Source organism: Aulonocara stuartgranti (genome assembly GCF_965226115.1).
Source record: "Aulonocara stuartgranti genome assembly, chromosome: 7".
In the NCBI taxonomy this organism is placed as follows: domain Eukaryota; kingdom Metazoa; phylum Chordata; class Actinopteri; order Cichliformes; family Cichlidae; genus Aulonocara; species Aulonocara stuartgranti.
Genome location: NC_138945.1, coordinates 19,725,821 through 19,751,226, shown reverse-complemented (window position 1 = coordinate 19,751,226; position 25,406 = coordinate 19,725,821). Strand labels below are relative to the sequence as shown.

At 40.7% G+C, this 25,406-nt stretch overlaps 2 protein-coding genes across 2 annotated transcripts; one reads left to right on the top strand and one right to left on the bottom strand.

The window, feature by feature from the left end:
* The first annotated feature begins 72 nt into the window (after positions 1–72).
* On the top strand, positions 73–12,645 carry dhx29 (DEAH (Asp-Glu-Ala-His) box polypeptide 29). Its single transcript, XM_082539651.1, has 28 exons — positions 73–200; positions 2,248–2,321; positions 2,424–2,537; positions 2,630–2,759; positions 2,866–3,008; positions 3,089–3,220; positions 3,432–3,558; positions 4,556–4,714; positions 5,357–5,525; positions 5,606–5,726; positions 5,848–6,237; positions 6,311–6,577; positions 6,663–6,806; positions 6,891–7,067; positions 7,903–8,043; positions 8,178–8,322; positions 8,445–8,565; positions 8,653–8,737; positions 8,869–8,957; positions 9,472–9,600; positions 9,802–9,877; positions 9,961–10,185; positions 10,455–10,591; positions 10,854–10,944; positions 11,048–11,350; positions 11,449–11,580; positions 12,008–12,104; positions 12,375–12,645. The coding sequence occupies exons 1-28, from the start codon at positions 74–76 to the stop codon at positions 12,428–12,430; spliced, it is 4,101 nt and encodes a 1,366-aa protein (XP_082395777.1). The 5' UTR covers position 73; the 3' UTR covers positions 12,431–12,645.
* pstpip2 (proline-serine-threonine phosphatase interacting protein 2) lies at positions 12,623–24,838 on the bottom strand. The gene is made up of 14 exons (XM_082539653.1): positions 24,704–24,838; positions 23,817–23,917; positions 22,139–22,213; positions 20,364–20,398; positions 20,150–20,256; positions 20,003–20,065; positions 19,297–19,395; positions 18,553–18,598; positions 18,182–18,261; positions 18,001–18,099; positions 16,978–17,074; positions 16,791–16,875; positions 15,577–15,614; positions 12,623–14,646 (listed from the first exon to the last, which is right to left on the bottom strand). The coding sequence occupies exons 1-14, from the start codon at positions 24,737–24,739 to the stop codon at positions 14,591–14,593; spliced, it is 1,017 nt and encodes a 338-aa protein (XP_082395779.1). The 5' UTR covers positions 24,740–24,838; the 3' UTR covers positions 12,623–14,590.
* Between the last annotated feature and the right edge of the window lie 568 nt (positions 24,839–25,406).

Genomic DNA, 25,406 nt, shown 5'->3' with positions numbered 1-25,406 from the left:
GGCAATTCGCCGATGTCTTCCCATCACTCAGGCACATAAAGGACTCAAAAGCGGGCAGCGTTTGGATGACCTAATGGGGGGGAAGAAGAAGAAATCGCCACCGCAAGCAAGTGCTCCAGCCGCACCGGGGAATGGAGTGGTCGAGGAGCCGAGGAAACAGGCAGCCACCAGCAAGCCGGCTAAAGACAGCAAATCTAAAGGTGAAAATCACTCACAGCGTGAACATTTCACTCCACGGTTAAGGCGTTTGCACTGTATTTTCACTCCAATTAATAAGATTTTAGTATGAATTTAGCAGGCAGAAATATGGAGCATGACATGGGTTAATCACACATATTTTCCTGTACTATTACTGGATTTACTTTTCTTAACATCAACAGGGGCGATTCTAGGTTCAAACTTTTAGGGGGGCTCAGCTCCCAATCATAATGTCATGCATGTAGTGCCTTGTAATTAATATTCATGGAATATGCTGTTTCCAAATGAAGTTAAAGAACCATTTGTGGCAAAACACATAAGATTAGAATCATGCACAGCATTATTTCAGTCTCTTAATCACATAGAGGCGGTCCACTAAATCATCAAGCACTTTACCTTCCTCTTGGGTTGGGATCGACACTGATCCATTTTTAGATTTTAAAAGCATAAAAGTGCCTTTTAAATTGGCTTATTACATGAAGCCTTTTTGACTTTGTCGGAATCTCTGTTTAAACAAAACAAAAGAAAATTTAATTTCACTAAATTACAAAAAGCTCTGGCGAAAATTATGACCTTTGTGTTGTTGGGGTCTGTTTCAACCCAGTTATAATATAAGACAATAAAACAATAATTAGTGCCAAAACGGAAATCATAAACACACTGTGAGCTCACTAACACAGTCAGAGAGAAGTTAGGGGCTTCTCTCTTTAACTGTTTGTCTCCTTCCCTGAACAAACAGCCCCCTTTATCCCCACTGCTTCCCGGACACAGTCACCCGGATGGAAATGGACAGATGTGTACAGAACAACTCAGTTTAGTCGGTTCCTGGCAGAATACACATCTCCGGTTTGCAGCACAGCAATATGGATGACCCTCATAGAAGGAGGACAGTATAGATTATCAACAGGAGGACAAAGATGCATCTGATCTTGAATGAAAAAGAAGTCCATGGTGACATTTAGAATGGCAGTGATGAGGAATAACTGGATGCCTGCACTGGTGTTCTTGTTGAAGTGTTGAGATCCTGCAATGAGACTGCTGATAGTCTTTAGGATGCTGACAAGCTTGCTCCCATCAGGGATGTCTGGGTGAGATGGGTGCAGCTCCTTTGTCTGATGCTCAGACCAGGGCCAGAGGTGACGTAAGATGAACGTTTTCCAACTTATACTCCTTCTGGCAATACATCCAGCAAGTCAGGTAAATACGACTTAATGTGAGGGATGCAAAAACCAGCTGTGCATGGAATCAAAGATGACTGGAGGATTTCGAAAGGCAAACCGGCGAGTGGTTAAAAAAACAAAGGAAAACATCTAGTCCTTGATTTGACTACTGAACTGCGGGGACACAGTATCACCTATGACAGTTTCTTTACCATCTCTGATCTTGAACAAGAACTTCTCAGGATGAAATGTACCATGGTGGGCACAATAAAACAAAACTTAACAAAACAAAAGAAACCTGACCTGCCCCATCAGCTTCGCAGGTAAAGGGCCGAGCTCCACTTTCTTCAAAATATGCTTTTACAGACACTCCTGCAGCTGCTCCAAATTGTCCAAAAAAGAAAGAAAAAAACTTTTGAAAAAAGTTTTTTTTTTTTTGCCCTTTTCTTGAGGTAAATATGTAAAATAAATAAATAAATAAAAATAAAAAACTTGACCTGTAAGACCACAAGTTTTACTGTAATTAATAATATAAAAATATAGTTTTTTTTAATTCTCTTGAGGTTCAAGTTACCGTTTTTGTTTTTGTGGTTTTTTTGTGTTTTTTTAGATAACGTGAGGTATGCTGTAAAACGATAGGGTCTGGGGGCTATGCCAAAAAATTAAATCAATATTCTCTTGGATAAGGTAACTGATAGGTAACAAACATATTGGAGGATGAAACAGTGTTTTCAGGGTATTTTGGGGGATATTTTCCAACCTGTAAAACAATAAACCTGTTAGTAAATCAATGACATGATTTATTTATTTATTTTAAACGTGAATAGTGGATTAACTTGAAGTCTGACGCAGTGGTGTCTGTTTGTTGCTCTGTCTGTCCTCACTCCAGCTCCGAAGACCTACAGTCTTACCAACACTGCCCAGGTGGACACTGGTGGGGTCTCCGATAAGTCCATTCTTAAAGTAAGTCAAAAAGCTTATTATATTGTGTCAAGTAGCTTTCACGTTTAAAAAAACAACTTGTATTATTATAACACTGGGTGTGATTTTTACCTTTCAATAAAGGTTGCTATCCAAGCTGACCTGGAGAAGAAGATTATCAAATTGATCAATGAGTTCAGACAGGAGAATGGCGACAAGGGGCCCATATCAGGAAGACTTACAAGCAAGAAGTTGCTGGTAAATACAAAACACTTTGGTTCCTTCCAGCTGACTCACACTGAGTTTTAGTGTTTTGCATCCCTGCTGTTTTTCTCCTGATGTGCTTTCAGGACCTGTACACAGCTCTACAGAAGTTTAACTTTAAAAGGGAGCACATTGAAGAGGCGATGAAGAGTAGCATCCTGTACGGAGGAGATCTCCATTCTGCTCTCGACTGGCTCTGCCTCAACCTTAAAGATGGTAATACGGCATCAGCAGGCATCCAAACATCATTATCGTCATCATCATCGTGGGAGTCCTTAAAGGTAGAAGAGTAACTTTCTGGATTTATGATCTGTTTTGCTAGAGGAGCTGCCAGATGGTTTTAGCCAGCAGATGCAGGAGGAGAGTCAGAAGAACCGGCCTCGATTTCAGCCTCCAGTCCAGCAGAAACCTGCAGCTCAGGACCCTAAAGTGTCAAACAACACCACCCGCAGAGAGATCACCAAGGTTTGTACAGAGAGGGTGTGTTCGACGAAAAGGAGGTGTTCTGTCAAATAGTTTCTAAGTGTGTGTGTGGTGCTTGGCAGGCCACAGAGAAGGATGAAGCTGCCAGCATGAAGGATTGGATCTTAAGGTATGCAGAACAAAGCAGTGAAGAGGAGGAAGAGGAAGGTGGGAAGAAGACATGCAATCCTGAACTGGAAGAGAAGTTTGATCCAGTAAGTACAATCAGAGCCACTGAATTCTGAGATTCTCTTCATTTACAATTATAAGAGAAAACAGACACATATTCCAAAATGTTAAACTAAGGCTATGAGATTTTCTTACCAGCCTTTGTATGATGTTAAAAATGTGATCGTCTTTTGAAGTAAATGTCATTTAGGAAGTTGATTTTTCATTAATATGTCTGTATTCTTTTTTGCTGTGTAGAATGACAGGTATTTGATACTGACTGCTCAGCTGTTTGACGCTAAAGAAATGGCAGCTGCTGCCAAGACCAAAGCAGACAAGGCGGGGCAGAGGATGGCACAGGACAGGATACGCATCATACAGCAAGGTGTGTGTGCGTGTACATAAAACTAAGACAAAGCTGTAAACTCATTTTGCAAAAGAAAGCGTTTACATACACTCACAGGCCACTTCATTAGGTACAGTTTGCTTGTATCAGGTTGGACCCCTTTTGCATCCAGAGCTGCCTTCTTCGTGGCATATATTCAGCCAGGTGCTGGAAACATTCCCCAGACATTTTATCCATATTGATATGACAGCATCACACAGTTGCTGCAGGAAGCTTCCATCACAAGATGGGCACACTGTGGTCATAAAGGGATGGACAACATGTGGTGTTTAAATGATGCTTAAATGGTACCACAGGGCTCAAAGTGTGGCAAGGAATTATCCCCACGCTATTACCATCACCAGCCTGAATCACTGACACAAGGCAGGATGGATCCATGCTTTTATGCTGTTTACTCCAACTTCTGAGCCTACCATCCGAATGTAGCAGAAGAAGTCAAGACTTATTAGGCTGGGTGATAATTAGGTGACAGGAGTGGAATCTGGTGTGGTCTTCCACTGCTGTAGTCCATCTGCTTCAAAGTTTGACATTTCGTGCTTTCCCAGATGATCTTCTGCATACCTTGGTTGTAACAAGTGTCTGTTTGAGGTACTCTTGTCTTTCTATCAGCACAGAGCAGTTTCTGGCCATTCTACACTGACCTCTGACCTTTGGCATCAACATGGCATTTTCACCCAGAGGCCTGCTTCTCACTGGATCCTTTCAGTTTTTCAGATCATTCTCTGTAAGCCCTGAAGATGGTTGTGCACATGAGCAATCTGAATGATCAGATGGTACCAACATGCTCGCTTTGAACTCCAGGAAGGTGTTTTGACCATGTTTGAATTACTGCCATGTGATTGGCTGATGACATGTTTGTGTTAAGAAAGCAGTTGAACAGGTGTCCCTAATGAAGTGGCCTGTGAGTGTATACTATTTCCTGTGGGGATATTTAAGTTGTTTTTTTAAAATTGAACACGGTGTTTTTATTTTCTAGAAATGAAGCAGCTGGAGTCCCACCCTATGTTCAATCCAGCCATAAAAGTGGTGGACGCCCCTCAAAAAGAAAAGAAAATACTTCCTGCGAAGGAGGACAAAGAAGAGCTCGGCTTTAGTTTATTTGAACAAGCTGAGAAGGACCCGCCGGCTGAGAAAGGTACACGGGTACACTTTGTGAGCCAAACTGACACATAATAGAGGCTGTGCGTGTTTTATGCATCGTATATTAGCTTTAGGGAATGTCACAGTTCAGGAAATTGTGTGCAACTGCAAAAGCATGCTTTATGGATTTAAAAAAATCCATTCACAAAACTGAATACCGTAACATGTAAATGTGAGTTTGTCCTCAATGATGATCTCTGCTCATGGTTTGGGTGAATCGTAATAATCTGCACAGGTGGTCAAAGACGTTGAGGGAAAATGTCCTTCATTTGTGTAAGGTAGAAACGTGTAGGATGTTTATGTTGTTCACAAAGGTGCACAGAAGAGGAAACATTTTTTACACGTTATTCAAAGGGGACCTATTATGCTCAGTTTACTTTTTTTCACTTATGTGCTAATAGTGTGGCTTTGCAGGATTGATGGTTCATAATAATCCTTCTTTATCTTATACTGGACCTTAGTGCAACTGATCATTTCATCTGCAGTCTGAAAGAAGTCATTGTTGCCACGTTTAATCAGCATCCAGCGCGTTTAATGAACGCATCAGCTGATTTACTGTAAATAAGGACAAGCATTAAAATGTGCACTGTAAGATCCCTTTGAGAATCTGACCTTTTCTTACTTTTCTTTCTTGCAGTTGTGAAGAAGAATGAGCCCAAGGACATCCGCAACTTTGACTACACGGCTCGCAGCTGGACCGGAAAGTCTCCCAAACAGTTCCTTATTGACTGGGTCCGAAAGAACCTGCCAAAAAGCCCGCCGCCTGCTTTTCATAAGGTTGCTTGCGGCAGATACTGGAGATGCAAGTGAGTGTGTCTCCGTGCTTCTGGTTTTTGGTTCACGTACTTGGCTGTTTCACGTATTCCAAGTGATGTCTTTGCCCCAGAGTGCGTGTTCAGAGGCCAGATGATGTTCTGGAAGTTTGTCCCACCATCCTGACAGAGGACAGCATGCAAGCTCAACATCTGGGAGCCACTCTGGCACTCTACAACCTGGTTAAAGGACAGGTAGCAGTCACAGCGTACATGATGCAGTAGTTTTAGGGGTTTGGCCTGCTACATTTTGGCTTTGTTTTATTCGTCTTATGTGCGCGCAGTGAATTCTCTCCCCTGTTATTCTCTCACAAAGTCGGTGCACCAGCTGCTTCCTCCAACCTACAGAGATGTGTGGCTGGAGTGGAGAGACAGCGAGCAGCAGCAAGAGGAGGAGAGCCGCACTGCTGCCAACAAACCTCGAGACCAGTTCATCTCCCGCCTGCTGACCAGACTCAAACAGCAGCAGAACCAGAGCCAACGGCAGGAGTCTCAGTCCCAAGGTAAGCATGCATCGAGCGCAGATGGTGATGAAGAGCCAGAAGAATCATGGGAGAATTTGGCCGGTCTCGATATCGGGGAGAAAAGACAAGAGCAGGAGGACAAGAGTGAGAAAAGAGGTGGGAGGAGGGAGGTAGCTGATCTGGAGGCAGCCAGAGAGCTCTTATTAAAGCTGAAGAAGTCACCGCTCGCCCGCAAACTGCAGGTAAATACGCTTTAACTTCTCCACGTTTGCACTGAATGAAGCCGTGTTATTAAACGTGCGTCCCACCTTCAAGGCAGAGCGAGAGCAGCTTCCCGTCTTTCAGCACCGACATCGAGTCCTTGAGGCTTTGCAGCGCCACCCTGTGGTGGTGGTGGCCGGCGAGACTGGTAGTGGGAAGAGCACTCAGATTCCTCAGTTCCTCCTGGAGGACCTGTTGACCGGGGGAACAGCGGCACAGCCCTGCAACATCGTGGTGACTCAGCCACGCAGAATATCTGCCATGAGTCTGGCGTGCAGAGTCAGCCAGGAGCTAGGCTGTGAGGATGGACCAGGGTCAAAGGTGAAAATGCTTATTTTTTTCTTTTTTTCTACATGTTTATCACACCGTAGCCTGCCGTACTGACCCCGTTTCATCTTGAATTTAGTCGTCATTGTGCGGGTACCAGATCCGGATGGAGAATCAGTCCGGAGACTGGACGCGCCTGCTGTACTGTACCACTGGAGTTCTGCTGAGGAAGCTACAGCACGACCGGCACCTCACCTCTCTCACTCACATCATCGTAGACGAGGTACTTACTTACAGCTATGGATGCATTTCTTCTCATCCTCCTTCTTCTTCTTCTAATTCAGCATATTAAACTCCATCCTCTCAGGTCCATGAGCGCAGTGTCCAGTCAGACTTCCTGCTAACCATCCTAAAGGATGTTGTGATGAAGAGATCTGATCTGCAGCTGATCCTCATGAGTGCCACGGTGGATTGTGACAAGTTCTCCAACTACTTCAACCGCTGCCCAGTGATCAGCATTCCTGGCAGGACCTTCCCAGTGGAGGTAAGACAAGCTTTACCAGTTTGTTTTCATTCAGCATCCAACCGTGGACTCCAGGGGTATAAGCACTGGAGGACTTTTCTTTTTTAAGTCCGTAAGTTATGAAGTTGTCTTGTTAGCCTATCCTTCCTGTTATTCTGCTGTCTGTCATTTCTGACCTTAGGCATGACCAGAGTATCTCTAAACTTTTAGTTGCTGTAAATCTTGAGGCTTTCAAAGATTTTTTTCTACTCTTGTCTCCGTTTAATGTCAGCGAGAGTGGATATCCTTACCATTTCAGTCCCACTCACCCGCTGCTCTAAAACGTTTGTTTACAAGGGGGAGCCAATTGGAAAAAAGATAACTTAAGGGAGGAGGAGCTAAATTGGCTTGCTACTGACGATTAATTGAGGCGCTGCTCCAAATCCAGGGTTACTGGGAATGAGGCGACTCTAAATAAAATTATCCATCCATTTTCTTCCACTTATCTGTGTCCGGGTCCCCAGATAAACACCGAATTAATTAACGTGTCCTGGGTCTACTCCCGGAGCATCCTCCTGCTAGAACATTCCCGGAACATCTCATCCTAATCAGATGCCTGAACTACCTCAACTTGCTCCTTTCAATGTTAACGAGTAGCGGTTTTACTCTTGAATGAGTGAACTCCTCACCCTAAATCTAAGGGAGAGGCTAGCCATCCTTCGTAGAAAGCCCAAAATGATAGAACTGCAAATGACGCTGAATATCAGGGATGACCTGTATGTGTTTCTGGCCACCATGAATGAAAGTAGGGAGCAAGGATAAGGCCAAGAAGCTTAAACGTTTTCAACAATGTGTGTGTCTTTGTTTATTCCTTCAGGTGTTTCATTTGGAGGACATAGTGGAGCAGACGGGATACGTCTTAGAAAAGGACTCAGAGTACAGCCAGAAAATTCTTGAAGAAGAAGAGGAAGTGACAATCTCTGTCACACAAAAAGGTGGCAAGACTTTGCAGCACCAGGTAATGTCGGCTATCCTTACCATTTTGTCTTGTCCTTTTATGCCTCACCAGGACTCTGAAACAAGAGTGGACTGTCACTGTCCTGTAAATTATTCCTAAGTATGAGCTCATCAATGTGCGCCCCGTTGTTCCAGGAAGTGATAGTGAGGGACTCGTCCTCGGGCTGGGACCTGGGTCCTGACCTCGACCACTTCAGCAGCAGGACCCGACATGTGCTGCAGTATATGAACCCTAATAAGATCAACATGGACTTGCTTGTTGACCTCATAGACTACCTAGGTACACAAACTGGCAGCATTTGTCACAGATTCATTCATGTTCTCTATATTAAATATGAAATATCCGGGGTTTGGTTTGTTTTTTAAAACTTTGTCCTGTTTTGCTGTTGGTGCCGCTGCCAGACAAAGCTCCACAGTTTGTGGATGTGGATGGAGCCATTCTCGTGTTCCTGCCAGGTTTGGCTCATATCCAGCAGCTGTTCGACCTGCTGTCCTCAGACAAGAGGTTTCGGGATAAAACCAGGTGGCGTGCACGCACTGATCAGTAATCTAAAAGAAGTGGTGACACAAACTTCCCCCTGCCTCACTGTCACGTTTGTCTGTCTTGAAGGTACCGGATTGTTGCTCTACACTCGACCCTCTCATCGAAGGATCAGGCCGCTGCCTTTACAGTGCCCCCTAGTGGGGTTAGAAAGGTACTTCAAAATGTTCTACAATCATAGAAACAGTCAAGGAAATATTATGTGAATTGTATTTCGCATCATAACTGATCCTTCCATGTGTTAAACAGAACAAAAATCCTGTCTCTGCTTTGTGTCACTTTTAGATAGTGTTGTCGACTAACATTGCCGAGACAGGTGTGACGATTCCTGATGTTGTGTTCGTCATCGACACTGGGAAGACCAAAGAAAATAAGTAAGACCTCAAGAACAGCAACAGAAATGGATCTTGTCCAGTATGTTCAAGTCCACAAAAGTTGGAAAGTTGTGCAAAATGTAAAAAAATCACAAAAAAGAATGCAATGATTTACAAATCTCATAAAGCCGCAATTTTATTCACAATAGAACAGAGAAAACAAATGTTTAAATTGGAGAAATGTACCAACATTTGAAATCTTTTATACGGTCAAATATGAGATTTGCAGATCCTTGAATTCTGTTTTTTATTTAAATTTTACACAGAGTCCCAACGTTGTTGGAGTTTGGTTGTCTTTTTATTAGTGGGAAGACAATAAAGATATTGGACAGTTTTTGACCACGTGGCACTAGATAATAAACAAAAAAATTACCCCAAATCTCTCAACCAGATTTTATTGTATCATGTCATTTAGGAATTTTTAGGAAAAGATGACCCAAACATGAATAATAAGTACCTGCTTGTGTGTTACATGCATAGACATAACTAACTCCACTCTGTCGTCGTCTTTCAGGTATCACGAGAGCAGCCAGATGAGTTCCCTGGTGGAAACGTTTATTTCCAAAGCCAGCGCCCTCCAGAGGCAGGGAAGAGCAGGACGTGTCAGAAATGGCTTCTGCTTCAGGCTCTATCCAAAATACAGGTAAGAAGCTCATCGTCCACTAATGCAGAGAGCTGGATGGAACCAAGTCCAGAAAGCAAGAAATACTTCCTTATATCATCTTATCAAGAATGCAGTCAGCAGAAAAGACAGTAAGCAAAACCTTTCCAGTTTTAGGTCATGTGCTAATTTGTTGTGCTCTTTTTTTTTTCTTTTTTTTTTTAAACACCCTCCTAAATTTAGGTTTGATATCTTCATGGATTACTCCATTCCAGAGATTCTGCGGGTCCCACTTGAGGAGCTTTGTCTCCATATCATGGTATCTACACCGTTCTGATTCACACAGAAACAAAAATTCCCACACAGGGAAATCACTTGACTCCTCTTCCTCCTGTCCGGTAGAAATGTCAGTACGGCTCCCCGGAGGACTTTCTGAGCCGCGCCCTGGATGCTCCTCAGCCCCAGTCGGTCAGCAATGCTGTAAACCTGCTGAGGAAGATTGGAGCGTGTCACCCTGATGATCACATCCTCACCCCTCTTGGACACCATTTGGCGAGCCTGCCGGTTAACGTGAAGATCGGCAAGATGCTCATCTACGGAGCCATCCTGGGCTGCCTGGAGCCCATAGTAAGTCTAACTGTGCTGTGTGGTTGGTTCCAAGCGTGTGAGGATAACATCTTGTTTTGTTGAACTGTTTTAAAACGTCTTAATGCATTTTCAATCATCCAGGTAAATAAATCTCCAAAAGGTGATTCTGTTCATCTGGACGTAGCATTTTCAAGTGACTTATACGGGATATGACACATACGGGATCACCTGTAGTGATCCCGTATGTGTCAGGCTGAACTGTTTTGTTTCATATCTTCCAACTAATATTAACTAGAGACTTGTTTCAGGCAATCATCGCGGCAGCCATCACAGAGAAGTCTCCTTTCTTCACACCAATGAATAGAAAAGAAGAAGCGAACCTGGCCAAAGCTGCACTGGCAATAGCCAACTCCGATCACCTGACCATCTACAACGCATACCTGGGGTACGAACCAGTCTGAAGATTTTAAAAAGGCGTGGGTTTAATAATTTTATTAGAGGAAATGTTCGGGAATCATTTCCTTTCTTTGACAGTAACATTAGATATGCATTATTTTAGATTTCTTTGTGGTTGCGAGTCATCAGGAGACATTCTACATCTATTAAAAGAGCAGCCTGAAAAGAAGCCAGGAGGCCCATTACGATAAAAGTCAGGACATTCAGGAAGGCTATTTGTTACTTACTTGTGTCCATCATCATACTTTCAGGTGGAAGAACTCACAGACTGACGGCTCGAGAGGAGAAATGTCCTACTGTAGGAAACATTTTCTTAATCGAACGGCTCTCATTACAATAGAGGTAAAGATTCGAGTCCACTGCACGTTCATTACTTCATTTTTTATTAGGATTAGTTTTTCTTCTTCCATCTAATTCCATGTCGCTGACTCCATCTTCCCTGCAGGATGTGAAGCGCGAGCTGATGAAGATGATGGAGCAGGTGGGTTTCTGGTCGTCTCGCTCCTCGTCCTCCTCCAGCTTAAAGCCGCAGGCGGCCTCTATGTCCAAGCAGCAGATCTCTGTCCTGAATGCTGTGCTGACTGCTGGACTCTATGACAACGTGGCCCGGGTTTTATGTACCCCTTCTGTGGACGTGCTTGAGCGCGTGGCCTGCACAGTGGAGACGCCTCAGGGCAAGGCTCAGGTCCACTTTTCCTCTGTTAACCGCAACCTGCAGACGCACGGCTGGCTGCTGTACCAGGAGAAGGTATGGATGAAGAGTGTGTGTGTGTGCACGCGTGTGCGAAGGCCTTATCAGTGATTCACACTTGTGTTTAAAAACATGTTCGTATTTTTTATCCGCAGGTGAAATACACCAAGATCTACCTTCGAGACACCACTCTGATTTCTCCTTTCCCCATGCTGCTGTTTGGAGGCGACATTGATGTTCAGCACAGAGAGAGGCTCATCACCTTGGATGGATGGATTCATTTCCAGGTCAGAGGTCACGGGGATTACTTTAGGATTAGTTTAATATAGCTTCCATTTGAGGCAATTTGAGTAGAGTGAACTCATTGTCATGTTCAAGAAACCAGTTTGATGATTTGAGTTTTGTGACATGGTATGTTCAACAGAAGATGGTACACTGATGGTACAAAATATCCTCCACACCATCACATCACCACCATGCTTTGGTGTTGTTCGCACCAAATTTTGACCCTACCATCTGCAAAAGTAGAAATAGAAAAATGCTGCCCGTCTGTTCTCAATTTCTGCTGTTGCAAGCTTTTGTCTAATTTTGGTGAGATTGTGTGAACTGTTGCCTCAGTTTGTTGTTTCCCAGCAGTTTAGATCAGCAGATCTAAACTGTGTTACTGAAAAGTGCTGCAGAATTAAGTTCTCTTTGTGTCGCTCTCGTTAAAAGGCTCCTGTGCGGATCGGTGTGATCTTCAAACACTTGAGAAGGTTGATGGACTCTTTGCTTGAAAGGAAGCTGGAGAACCCGAGGATGAATTTGGAGGGTAAACCGACACATTCTATCACCAAAAAATGTCTTTGTCACCACATAATGTACATAGTACATAGGAAATGAGTCGTTATACTGAGATACAGACAAGTGTATTGTTGAATTTTGTCTTTTCATTTGAGTTTTCTTCACATATTGCTGTGTGGAAATGGAATTAAACTAGCAGTGACTAAAATTGTGCCCAAGCTGCTCTGGAAACATTTAATTGTTTAATCGCTTAGCTAAGCTACATACAGACAGATCTAACTCAGTGTTCTTGATGTAGGTGAGGCGACAATCCGGATAATTCTGGATCTGATCAAGTCAGAGTATGCTGCGTAACAACAAAGCAACTGAGGATCTGAACCCCACTCCACCATGCAGAATAAACACCGTTACGATGCGTAGCAGCCAGTGGACAGAGGAAGTGACCCTTCCCAGGAACTCTTTACTCACATTGAGGAGGACTGTACAATTTGAGATGCATAAAGTCATGTTGAAATGTACGGAAAAAAAAGCAAACAAGACCACAAATAAAATAAAGCTGATTTGTTTTATATTTGAAATGGTTATTTTGTCATGGATGATGATCATGGGAAAATATTATAGCTAACATACAACCTGTATAAACACAGGGATCAGAAAGAGCCTCAATTTACAGTGCTGTGGAAAAGCCTTGAGCCACCTCTCATTTCTGTAGTCGAATCTACAAAAAATGCCAAAGAAAACACAGATTACCGGTAACAGGCATAAAATAGTGTTTTTGAACCCAAAGAGCTATTTGCTGAAAACTTGGCATATATAGAAAACTGTACAGAGGAGGACAAAAGCAGTTGCAGGTATAAAAACTATCTACAGCAGATTAACAGTATCTGAGAGTCATGTCCTTAGAATACGACAAGATCCAAAGAGCTGACACAGGAGACGAGAGGGATCTTCAGATGATTTATCTACTGTTTGCCAAAGCCCCATCAGGAATGGTCTTGGTGGCTGTCAAGAAGTCCTTCTTAAGGAAGGGAATGGGGAGAAAAGGCTGAGGTGTGCCAAACTGCACAAAAACTGGAATCAAGATGAGAGAGGTGGCTACAACCACCTGTATATCACAGTTGAGGGTCTGTCATCGTTGGAGCTGCATCTTTTAACCATTGTTAAAAAAAAAAAATGCAAAAATTGACAGGATTAAAAATGTAGAAAAGTACAGTCAGATTTCAATAAATAACGCAATACTACATAAAGAGTGTGACAGCAATAGCTTCATCTCTTAGCATGACAAACACAACCACGTGATCCTAAACACACTGCCACTGAAGTGAAAGCATGCCTGGACATAAAAATGCCCACTAACAGTCATAGATTGGCCTCCCCAGAGCCTGTATCTCAACATTACTGAAGCAGTGTGGGATCATCCTGAGAGAGAACAGAAGAAAAGGCAGTGAACATTTGAAGAAGAGCTTTGAATGTCCTTCAAGAAGCCTGGAGAACTGTTCCTGTAGACTACTTAAAGAAACTAGAAGCAATTTTGACTAAAAGAGTTCAGGCTTGTTGAATAAATGCCATTAGAATTGTACGCTTTATTTCCATGTTTGTTTGCACACGTTTAAATAAATTGTTGCACTTATTAAATGTAAAGGAATGAGGGGTGTCTGAAGATTTTTGTACAGTATTGTAAAAACACTGTTTAATGAATAAAAATGTCTCAAGAAGTGCAGTGAAGAACAATGTCTTTAACAAAAACCAACAGCAGAATCAAATGCTATCTATTTACTTTTTGCTACAAAAAGTCGTTAATATGGGCAGAAGAAGAAAAAAAAACACAGTGAAACTATTACAATCCTCCTCCAATATTCAGAAATATTTTATAAATCATCATCACACACATTTTAATAACAGGAATGTTGGTTCAGAGCATAAAACCTTTAACCCTTGTCTGAAAAAGTGTTGGGTGCAGGTTGCACTTGACTAGGGTGTGTCTACTATGTGTGCATGAGGCTTTCTCGTATACCTGTCAGCTGACGTGACACTTTCATACTCAAGGGGAAATGAAACCTAGATTACACAGGATCTTATTGTGTTTGAAATATGAATAGACTATTTTTTTTTAAATAACTAAAAGTAAAATGTGACGCAGTCATGTAGAAGAAAGAACCTTGCGTGACACCAACACATTAAAAGGCTGTCTGTCAGCACAATGAGCCCCTACATTAATACAGGAATTCGACAATACAGCTGTAGATGTTTATCACTAACGTACTGCAAAAGCATCACCATTTAAGTCTGTTCTACTTTTAAAAACAGAATCAAGTACTCCAAAATAAAATGTTCACTATTACTTAAACCTAAAACTCTATGTGCATTTATGACACACGTTTTCCTCTTTGGTATGACCTTCTTTTTACAGGAAATCAAAAAAGAGGAAGTGAGGAGAAGTACAAAGTAACCCTGAGGTTTGACACAAAGAACAGTCCACAGTGTGTGCAGTAATGCCTCCTGCAGATATGTGTGCTAGTACTGGATAACACTGTAGCCTGCGTCCTCCACTGTTGAGTAGTGCGAATCATCTGCAATAAAAGCAAACATTAAAAAACATTTAACGTTTAAGTGTAAAAAGCAGAAGCATGGATCAAAGGAAATACACAAATATTCAGTTTCAAACATTCACAAATACATAAAATGCAAATAGAACATGTTTGGAAGATACCTGTATGATTTCCTGGTTATTATGACCTACAGTTTTCTGTGTGGAAGCTACACAACAACACAAGGTCAAAGTTCTAATTTCAGTGCTGACTGAGCATGCTCTACTCAAAGTAAAATGTGACTGGAATGCAGGCTTGGCCCTACATTTACGCCACACTAAAGCAGATGTCTTAACTGGCTGGTTTGGCACTTTGATGTAAAAGCTGTGGCCTGTGAAGCTGTTGTGCTGCCCGATGAACACTGCAGCAGGTAAACTGTGCCCACAATGTGACCACATTTAGGTATTCCAAAACAAAAACCCTAAAGATTCACTATGCAGGCCTCAATTTTTAGGAATGTAGATGTTGTCGAGACAACCGACTGTGTGCTTAATAAAACAAGACCTTTCATTGGGCTTTTAACTATTTAAAAAAAAAAAATATTATGCTTGTAAAAATGACTGATGGTGCAATTTTCATTATTTCCCCAGGAACTCAGTACAACTGGCAACAGTTTGGAAAACTGTTTAACAATTTCTGAATGCTTGCTTGGACTCCAATTTCTGTGACCGTATGCTCTAAATTTAAGTTTGGCTGTGATCACACAAAAAGAACAACATTCGATAATTTTATATTAAATATTTGTTGACTGGAGCTTGGAGTACTTTCAGTAACTGAAACAAATCAATGTACATAGGCTCACATGATGAGTGAACCTGGGACCTTTGGGGTCTCTGGACAGTAGATAATTTTGAGGGTTGGTAGTCTACTTTGATAGTGCACTGTATTTAAATACAAATAAAGCAAACATACCATTACTGTTCTGTGTTGGCAGAGGTAATGGTCCCCTCCTGCAAAGTGAATATGAGCAAAAAAAGCAAAGAATCAGAGGTGTCCCAACAATGCTCTGCACATGTAGAAAAACAGGTTTCAGCGTGAGAGAGATAATTATTTGATCCCCTGCTGAATTTGTATGTTTGCTCACTTCCAAAGAAATGAAAAGTTTCTCATTTTTATGGAGAGATGCAGAATATCAACCAAAAAGCCAAAACCCCCCACTGTGTGTCAATGTGGCATACAGATTACAACCAAGCAACCAACTAATCAGTCAACTACAGATAATCCTGATCTCAACTACTTATGAGAATCAGTTTTATTCCATTCCAATCTCCCCACCACCATGACCAAGACCAAAGATCTGCCAAAGGACATCAGGGACAAGACTGTAGACCTGCACAAGGCTGGAATGGGCTACAAGACCAACAGCAAGCAGCTTAGTGAGTCGCCCTCGCTCTGAAACTCCATCCAAGATCTTGCCTCATGGGGTGAGGATGATGACGAGCAAGGTGGTGGATCGGCCCAAAACTACGTGGGAGAAGCTTGTTAACGATCTGAAGGCAATCACCAAGAAAACCACTAGTTACACACTACGCTGTAATGATTGAGATCTTACAGTGCAAAGTCTCCCTGTTGGAGAAGACGCATGTAGAGGCCTGTCCCGGTGAACATCTAAATGATTCAGAGATGGCTTGGGGAGAAGTGACCCAGGGAACACCATCCCCACAGTCAAGCACTGATGTAGAAACATGCTTTGAGGCTGTTTTCCTGCTTAGGGTACACAATGACTTCACCTCATTGAGGAGCCAATGAATGCGACCATGTACCGAAAAACCTTGGACAAGAACCTCCTTCCCTCAGCCAGAACACTGAAGGCTGTGGATGGATTCCAGCGTGACAGTGACCATAAACTTAAGGCCATAAAGAGGTAACCACCTCAATCCTACAGAAAATCTTTGGAGGAAGCTGAAGCTTTGAGCTGCTTTAGATTTAGATTTAGAGAGTGATGACCAACTACAAGAAACGTCTCCACTAAGTCATGTTTGCCTGTTGATAATGTGTCTCTCTCCATTAAAGTTACTACCACAAATTTTAAGTGAGCAAACAAATTCAGCAGAGGATCACAGAATTATTTCCCATGCTGTTAGGAGGCAGGCGGCACCCTTTGCTGGAATCCTTCTCTTTCATACCTGTTGACTGGTGGAGGCATTCGAAAGGATGGTGCTCCAGTTGGAGATCTCTGACCACTATAGAAGTTCTCATACACAACCGGAACTGTTAGAGAGGAAGATGGAAATTGGTGACATTTTGGTAACTCATGAGACTGTGCTGTTAGATAAGAAGCTCTTTAAATACAGTGCTGTCGTTGAGTCCTACCTGGTGGTTTATCACCAGTCTGTCTGAGGTTTACAAAGTGTTCAATATCTTCCTGGATGTCACACTGCTCTAGTGACTTCCTCACTTCCTCATAGAGCTATGCGAACATGCAAAAAAAGACAGTAAAACAAGCTCAGAGTCCAAGCAACTCACAACAAAGATATAAATATATGAAGTTGCCCAAGAACCTTAAACCGCAAATAACTGTGTTTTTTACACATACAGAGAGCAGAACATGGTATAAAATGCAAAACGGACTGTATAAATATAATGTGTTAAATGTCTGTGCTTATGCAGATACTAAGATTAGCGTATCTGTATAAGCAGATAACGGATTATGTCATGTCTTTTACAACAAGGAAGAAATAAGTACATATTGAGTCATTTTAATGGTTAAATTTAAGTAGTCCAGCTGTGATACTAAAGTGCAGCCTAAATTTGGGGTATTTTGGAGTATAAATACTGCTTAAGTGCTGGCGGCTTGTTCAGGGTGTTCCGTCTCTCGCCCTATAATAGCTGGAATACGCTCCAGTGATCCTGAATTGGATAAGTCCAAGAGAATGGACTGACGGATGGATGGATGGATAGATAGGTCATTTAGTGTTGGATAATTTCTTGTAAATTTTGCGGAAATTCAATCAATATTTTTCCATACATTGGAAGATGTATATTTTATTATACATCAGTGGATTAATCTTGCCAAACTTCCAGGTTACAGGAAAGGAGTCACTGCTTTCCTGTACAATCCTTTTGAAAGAAAAGGAGTGTCGAGAACAAAACAAAATTCCCCCCTTTCTTGGGTCATATTATAATGTGTGACCAAGTAGTACAGCTGAAAACAGTTGTTGGAGGTTCATAAAACCAGTGGGCTAAAGCCAAGACAGCGAAGTCACAAGCTGTAGAATCAAAAAAATGAGACGCTAAAGTGGCCTTATGACCAACCTCCCTGATATTTCCCACCATTCGACCCGCTCTTTATATAAAAATACTGATTATAGTGATCGTGGCAACTGGAAACTTTACCTCGTCACTGGTCACACATTGCTGGGATAACTGGTTGAGGTGAGTCCAGACTGTGTTTCTCAGAAAGTTGATCCGCTCCACTGACTGCTTCTCAAACATCTAAGGGGCCAACAAAAACAAAATCACTCGGCCCATTTCCATAATGTGTGCTTTTGTTAGAACTTGAAGGTTGTTGTCTCACCTCACAGGCTTTGATATGCTCCTTTATCCAGTCATCTCTAATCTTTCCCAGTGTAGTGACATTCTGCTGGTATAACCTGTCTGTAAATTGAAGACAGTATAAAAAGTATAAATGAGCAAACTCAGCGCATTAACTGAGAATATTTAAGCCACGTTCGGCTATGCTTCCAGTTATGTGAGGCTATACACTGGCACTATAGTGTAATGCTAAACTTAATCTCTCCATGCCAGCATGGTCACTATGAAGATGTTGCCATATTGAAGTTAAGCACACAGGGGTGACGTGACCAAGATGCTAGCATCATCACAGTGTGTGTGAATGGGTTACCGAAAGGCTAAGTCATTCCATCCTGCTGTTGTTTGCTTTCTTACCTGCTTCTTCTGCGTTCTGTTTTGCCTGCTGTGCTTTTGCGTAGAGCTGAAACATGACAAAAAAGGAGGAATGAGATATTAAAAATGAGAAAAGCCCTCTACTGAAGGTCATACAGACATTATTCCTGTTTTTTTTGTACCAATGAGCTGATATAATAAACAGAAGTCTGAGGGTCAGAACCAGTAAGGGTATCTTTTTCTCACTAAACACTATTGTTTCATTTGCAACCATGTGTTCATCAGTCTGCATCTTCCTTGTTAAGTACTGAGGCTTTCTGAAGTACAGTTATATGTTTTGCTGACACCTTAAAAATGAGCATTAACAACAACACCTCTAAAACGGAAATAAGCACTCCAGTGGTAAATGGTTGGGACTTACACGGTTCTTTTCTACCCTGAAGGCTCAAGGCGTTTATTTACCACAAGCCACAACTACCCCCTCCCACTCACACATAGATTGCTTTATTGTACTCTGTTTCACACACAGACTTTTACTCCAATTGATGTCTCAGCGACTCAAAAAATAATAAAGCCTCTTGAAATTGTGACCAGTGATTTAAATAAGTGAAAGTCATAGCAGCAAATACAAGTACATATATATGTGTAAGAGTTCAAAGAGATTTCAAGGTTCAAAGTCCAAAACTGGGGCCAATAAATGATATAATGCCTTTAGCATTTATCCCTTCATTCATTTATATCACATTAGATACTGATCAGTGCAGGTGACTGCTGTTGTCACAGTACCTTTTCCATGTGCTTGGTGTTGTTGGTGTTGGTGTTTCGGTTCACGTTCTGATCCGCTTCTTCTTTGTCTCGACACTTCTGGTCATAAGTCTTCTTTGACTTGAGACAAAACCACAGTAGGTACTTTAATAGTGTATTTTGACACTTTGATGAAAAAAAAGAAATTCCCCAAATATATAAATAAAGTCAGTCTATAGAGACCATGTCTTTTGGTGCCACCATCTGATTTCTATTGTCACAGAGATGACAAGCACTTCTACTTTTGGAAAAGATTTTAATGGTTTTAAATGCTGCCCTGCTCCTCACTTCCCAGACTGGTAAACACAACTTCCCCCACCAAAGAGGAAGAACAGCAAAAGGATAAGAGCGGCATTTTCACAACACAATTGAAACTCATCTTACGTGACTCACCAATGGGAGATCTGCTTGGGGCCACATTGTTTAAATACTTCTGGTTTTCATTTTACTAAACACGGGACAGAACACGAGCTTAGGACTGCAGCTTTTGAACCTTAAAATTTGAATAAAGAAGTGTTTTTGACTTTGGTTTTGCAGACCAATCACCGCAGCTACTTCATGTGACTGAATCCACGAACTAATTATATCAAGCTATTGTTTTTGTTATCACAACTAAAAGAAGCAAAAAAGTTCTTGCAGAAAAGTCATCAGTCCAGGTTGGTCTTTGAAGATTTTTATTTTTACTTACATCCATTGTCTTCTTGTACTGTGAGGACCTCTGTTTGTGGAGAGCATCCATTTGTTGTTCTACCTAAAATGACAAAGTTCAGCATCATCATTAATATATTACCTGAATGCATTCAACATCTCAGTGAATTGCAATGTGAATAAAAACCTTTTTCCTAGCTTCTTTCTGCTTTTCTTTGAAGTCTTCCAGTTTCTTGGCCTCCTCCCTCATGTTTTGGGCAAGTTGTAAATGTGACAGACTCACTTGTTCAGTCTCTGTAGGGCGAAAGCATACTTCAGATTGCAGTCATCATAGATTTTATAGTCAAGGATTAGGGTAATTAAGGAATCAGGCATGATTAAGGTAAGAAAAAAGTGCTTACGTAATTTCAACATGTCCAGGGATCTCTTTAATGTGCTGAAAAAGCAGAAGAAGACATTATTCTGCACATTGAATTTTTGGTGTTGGAGCTTGCAAATACAAATCATGCATCCTGGACTATGATCAATGGTTTATCAAATATGGCATTCCTCAAGGATCCATTTTAGGACCTCTTCTTTTCTCATTATGCATGTCACCCTGTGGCTCTAGCTTTGATAAAAACAATATTCACTTTTACATAGATGATACTAGCTACCTGACACACTTGACAGCCCAATGAAGAACCTCGGTGGTACTTAGAAACACTCATCCACAGCTCTATCATGTCTTGTGTAGAAAACACTGCAACTCTGAGTTTCTCAAGTTAACATAAAGATAAAACAGCAGTCCTGTTTTAATTCAGTTGACAGTACAATTGAATTGATTCTGAAATACAGGATTTATTTAAATATTCTTTATTCATTTTTAAAGCCCTCTGTGGATCAGCTTCACAATATATCACAAATGTCTTTATACCTCTAGGTCTTTGAGGTCCTCCTAAAGACAACCTGCTCTTTTCTATTATTACTTTTGTTTTAAACATGCCATGCAAATAAAATAAACTTGATGTGGCTAATCTAAATGTATGCGTGTCTGTCCAATGCACCCACATAGTCTATTGGTGCATCTTGCAAGCAGAGATGTAGCATTTAGCATACCATCTTCTTGTCCAAATATAGTTACGTTTGACTCCAAAAAAGAAGAAGAAGAACTAAATAAGCTTTGCACAGGATTTAAAATATCACAATCTATGGTGCAAACAAGCAAGCAAACCTGAGAAAATAAAATGTTCACATTTTAAAAGAGGAAGGAAAAGTCTTGTGGAGGTTTTCTAAAAGAATTACTAAGTTTAATGAATTACTTTTAAATACATAATACATGTAATTTGATACCAGTCGTAGTTTGTGATATGACTGGTCTTAAAATAGTCTTATGAATTGTGTATTCTGTCTAAAAAGTTATAATTTGTTATTTTTCACTTGCCAAATAAGAATAACATTTTTCTCTATACAGTTCTTCCTTTTCACCCCCTAAAGTGAAACTGGCTGGCAGGCCTCTGAATCAGCGACATCTTTACTATTTTAATTATAGAAATGTGAGTCAGACAGTTCTGTCTGACTCTTAAAAAAACAACACCAATTCATTTGTCTAGAATAAATCAACTGAAATGCTGTAAATAACTATCAGAACAATGAAAGTACAACCTGACAGCACATCGATTCTGTCTCGTTCTAACTGATCTCAAGGTTGTTGTAAAAACATGGATGAAAAATGCCTTTAATGCAGTTCAAGTAAGTCCTTTGATAGGACATCTTTAAAAGATGAGTCTATCAATAATGCACTATGATTTCAAGAAGTAAATTATGTAGCTAAGTCGTTCCTTCCTATAATGAGTGCGAGCACTCATTAAACAGGAACTAGGCTTGCTAATAAAAGATCGTGGTAGTGGTGTCATATAAAATCTGACTACATCAACATTAAGAACCAAACTGTCAATTTTACAGAAGTTCAAACTTAATTTCGAAATTCAACTTGTGAAACAGACTGAGAACAACAACAAGAACCTTTGGTGACTAGACTCATTGTTTTCTTTGACCTTACTTTCTGCACTACACTTGAGTCCAGACTACAAGGTACTGTGTCAGTACTGCAGAAACCTACTCATGCATTAGAAGGGGTGAGGCTTCCTGTAAATACAGCACATAATAACAGCATATCAACACAGAGGTCGCTTACTTCATCTCACTGTGTCCACACACCTTCTTGGACAAACTAAGGAGTTCTTTGGCATACTTCTCTTCAACTGATGCCCTGAAAGAAACAACCAATTGAGAGTGAGGGCAGCGTAAAAGCATACATGCAAAGATTCGGCCAACAAACAGAGCAGTCTGCCGGCCAACAGACTGTATATGAATTTACATGCAAAACCCATACTAGACATCTCTGAAAGGTAATGCTTAATCACAAATTTACATTTATACATCCCTTAGGCTTCACTATCAGTATTTTTCAGAAGTTATAAATTTCCATATTAAATTATTAACTGATACAAAAAAGACAGGACAACATTTACATGTGTGGTGTTATAATTGGAGTCTGTTCTTTCCCTGAAGAGTTTTGACAGGCACATTTAAGCAATGTTGGAGAAGTAAATGGAAAATAATTAATCAATTCTAATATGCATTATACAATGATAAATATTAAAAAACATACATATAAATATACAGCTGAATACAGTTTTACTATACAAATGCATGACAATGCTATAGTGCTGACCGCTTACAATTTGTTTAATTTGCTAAGCAATGCTAATAGGAGACTTAAAGTAAAATGCAATGCTAACACATCTCAAATATAATTACACAACAACAGATCAAGATATAGTTAAGGAGGGCGGGCTGTCGTGGTTGCTCTTTGGTGTCCTGAAGAATTTGCTTTTGCATAACTGAAAGCTGAAAGAATTCGATTGTTGCCGCCGTTTCCCACAAAACACCTCACTCTGACCGTGTTTCCTTACTCTACTTTTATTTTGGTAAATCTTCCCACAAATATTTTTTAAACCACTGCGGTTTAAAAATGGTGAGTCCCAAATTAGGAAACGTCCAGTTGTGTTGTGGCATAATATCCTCCTTTTTTCATAGCATTAACCTCACTAGGTCACGTTTCTGACTACACACTGGACTTTTATATGTGTGGGGTGTTTTTGTTTTTTTGCTGTGTGCATGTGTGTGTGGGAGAGCACGGACAGATTAATTATTATAAGAGGAATTAATGATTAGATGTGAAAGGTTATACGTCTCTATTATAAAACCTGATGCGTCACATCATTCCAGTGCGCAGAATTAACCTTGGAGTATTTTTAGAAAGCAGAATTGTACTACTTTTCTGGCATTTAATCATATAACCGCAGTAGTGCCCTTTGCACAAATTACAAGACGGTAGGACGTGTTTGTGTTTCCTCTTTGTTAAGACAACAATGCAAGTCACAATAATCCTCACTAATCAAAAACTCATGCCATAACCTCTCTAAAGTTCCTCAAAAGCTTTTACACTGACTATATAATTCATAATCAAAATATGTATTCATCTGATTTTGTTTTAGATTATAGCAACAAAAATTTACTTTTTTAGGCAACTTTATTCGTTGTATTCCAGTACTGTCCTTAATCTCAAAATGCTGTCCTCCTCCACTACACTTGTCGTTCTCAGAGTTTATTTTCTTTTCACTCTCTTTATCATAATTGCATGCCTGCAGCCAAAACGTGCACTACATCTATCTATCTTGCAGTCAGTTATACATCGCTGGCAACAACTGGCCTGTAAATGTAAAGCTTGAACACAGTTTTGCAGACTTCGGTTAGAGCCAAACATCCCATCAGTTGTGCATTATTACATATAAGGATGACGACATTACCTGGCTTTCATAAAATCCTCCACCTCCTTGCATGTCCTCTTGCCATCATTGAGATACTGAATGATGGCATCATACCCGACAGTGGAGGTCAGGTCCGAGTTCTGTCAGCAAGATGCACAGACAGTATTACAGCAGACAGTTTTACAGCAAAACACATATCCTAAAAGAAACAGAGAGCTGTACCTCTGCTACCTCTTCTCCCACACCCAGGTCTTAACTGTACGACAGCCAGACTGGCTAAACTTGTTTAAACATCCCTACAGACATAAACGAGCACTGTAGCTTCAGAATAATTGACTCTGAGTTTAATTAATGTTTGGGACTAGGCATCTCTGTAATTTAGTTAAGGTGAGGGCAACAGCTTGTAATCAACTTGCCAGACTTTTTATTGGTTTAAAATACACCATATCAGGCCGTATTTAGACAATGCAAAAAATCCTGTAGTGAAATTTAACTACACATATTTGCTTATGTTGCGTAGAAGCAAAGTTATTGGTACTCTCAGTATTTCCACTCTAATCTGCTGGATTATGAAGTTTACTCTTTATTCCACTAAAGGAAATGACATTTACACTATTTACACTGCAGAGAGAGAAACGTGATCTGATAAAATATCGGTCTGGTTACACGTGAATGCTTATCAAAAACTCCCCAGCAGTTCATGTCAACTGTTTTTAATAGCTTAGTTTTGATGCTCCTGTTTCCATACTATTTTACAAACGTTAGATCCCTCAACAGGATTCCCGTTTCTAATAATTATTACAATACAAAAATACAATTTTTTTAATTAAACCATCTGAAGCTGAATCAAAAAATAAAATGTTTCTAATTCCAATCACGACTTCATAGAAAGACAAACAAACAAAAAGGACAAGAAAAAAACTCACCCAGAAGAAATCCTTAAAATGAAGGTTCTTCATCATGTAAATGGAGCAGGCAACAGACAGGTGCTTTATCGCAAACACACACTGACCATGTAAGAGAAAGAGCCGACTGTCAGGCAGCTACACGAAGCCCGTCAAAGTGGCGCACGCGCACTCACGTGACAACTGGAGCGCCAAAAACCTCTTGCGCTGAGCTTGATTTTTGCCGCCATCTGATGGCTGATGGGCGTACTTACAGTGTTTACAGATGGTATACACTGGTCCGATGATAGAGAATAATAATAATAATAATAATAATAATAATAATAATAATAATAATAATGAGAAGAAGAAGAAGAACAACAACAAGAAAATACAACATGATTTAAGTAGTTGATTTGAGGGGGTTTATCCCTAACAACAAATAAAACAAAAGTAGTACACTGTAAGACAACATGAAATCCTAATTTGTAACGTAATCGGTAAATAGAGCTGTTAAATAAACACAATGTAGACAAACAGGAAAACCTTGCAGTACTGTAATACCAGCAGTAGCACAGTAATGGATTAACTGTCCATGAACCTGTCGCTGCTAAAGATCAAAAATAGCCCATGTTAATGAACAACCTCTTCAGCTTCATGGACAATTCATCATTGTCCCAAGGTGCAGGACTGAACCATCCCTTTAGATCCTTTATCTCGGTGGCTATTACACTGTGTAACTCCT

What these genes read in the sequence shown, in the direction of transcription:
- dhx29 (XM_082539651.1), top strand. Translation starts at nt 74, where the DNA reads ATGGGGGGGAAGAAGAAGAAATCGCCACCGCAAGCAAGTGCTCCAGCC. An exon ending in GGCAGATACTGGAGATGCAA is followed by an intron (nt 5,526 to 5,605) that starts GTGAGTGTGTCT and finishes TCTTTGCCCCAG; the next exon opens with AGTGCGTGTTCAGAGGCCAG. An exon ending in ATCTACAACGCATACCTGGG is followed by an intron (nt 10,592 to 10,853) that starts GTACGAACCAGT and finishes TCATACTTTCAG; the next exon opens with GTGGAAGAACTCACAGACTG.
- pstpip2 (XM_082539653.1), bottom strand. Translation starts at nt 24,739, where the DNA reads ATGATGAAGAACCTTCATTTTAAGGATTTCTTCTGG. An exon ending in CCTGGACATGTTGAAATTAC is followed by an intron (nt 20,257 to 20,363) that starts GTAAGCACTTTT and finishes TTCGCCCTACAG; the next exon opens with AGACTGAACAAGTGAGTCTG. An exon ending in AGCATATCAAAGCCTGTGAG is followed by an intron (nt 18,100 to 18,181) that starts GTGAGACAACAA and finishes TTGGCCCCTTAG; the next exon opens with ATGTTTGAGAAGCAGTCAGT.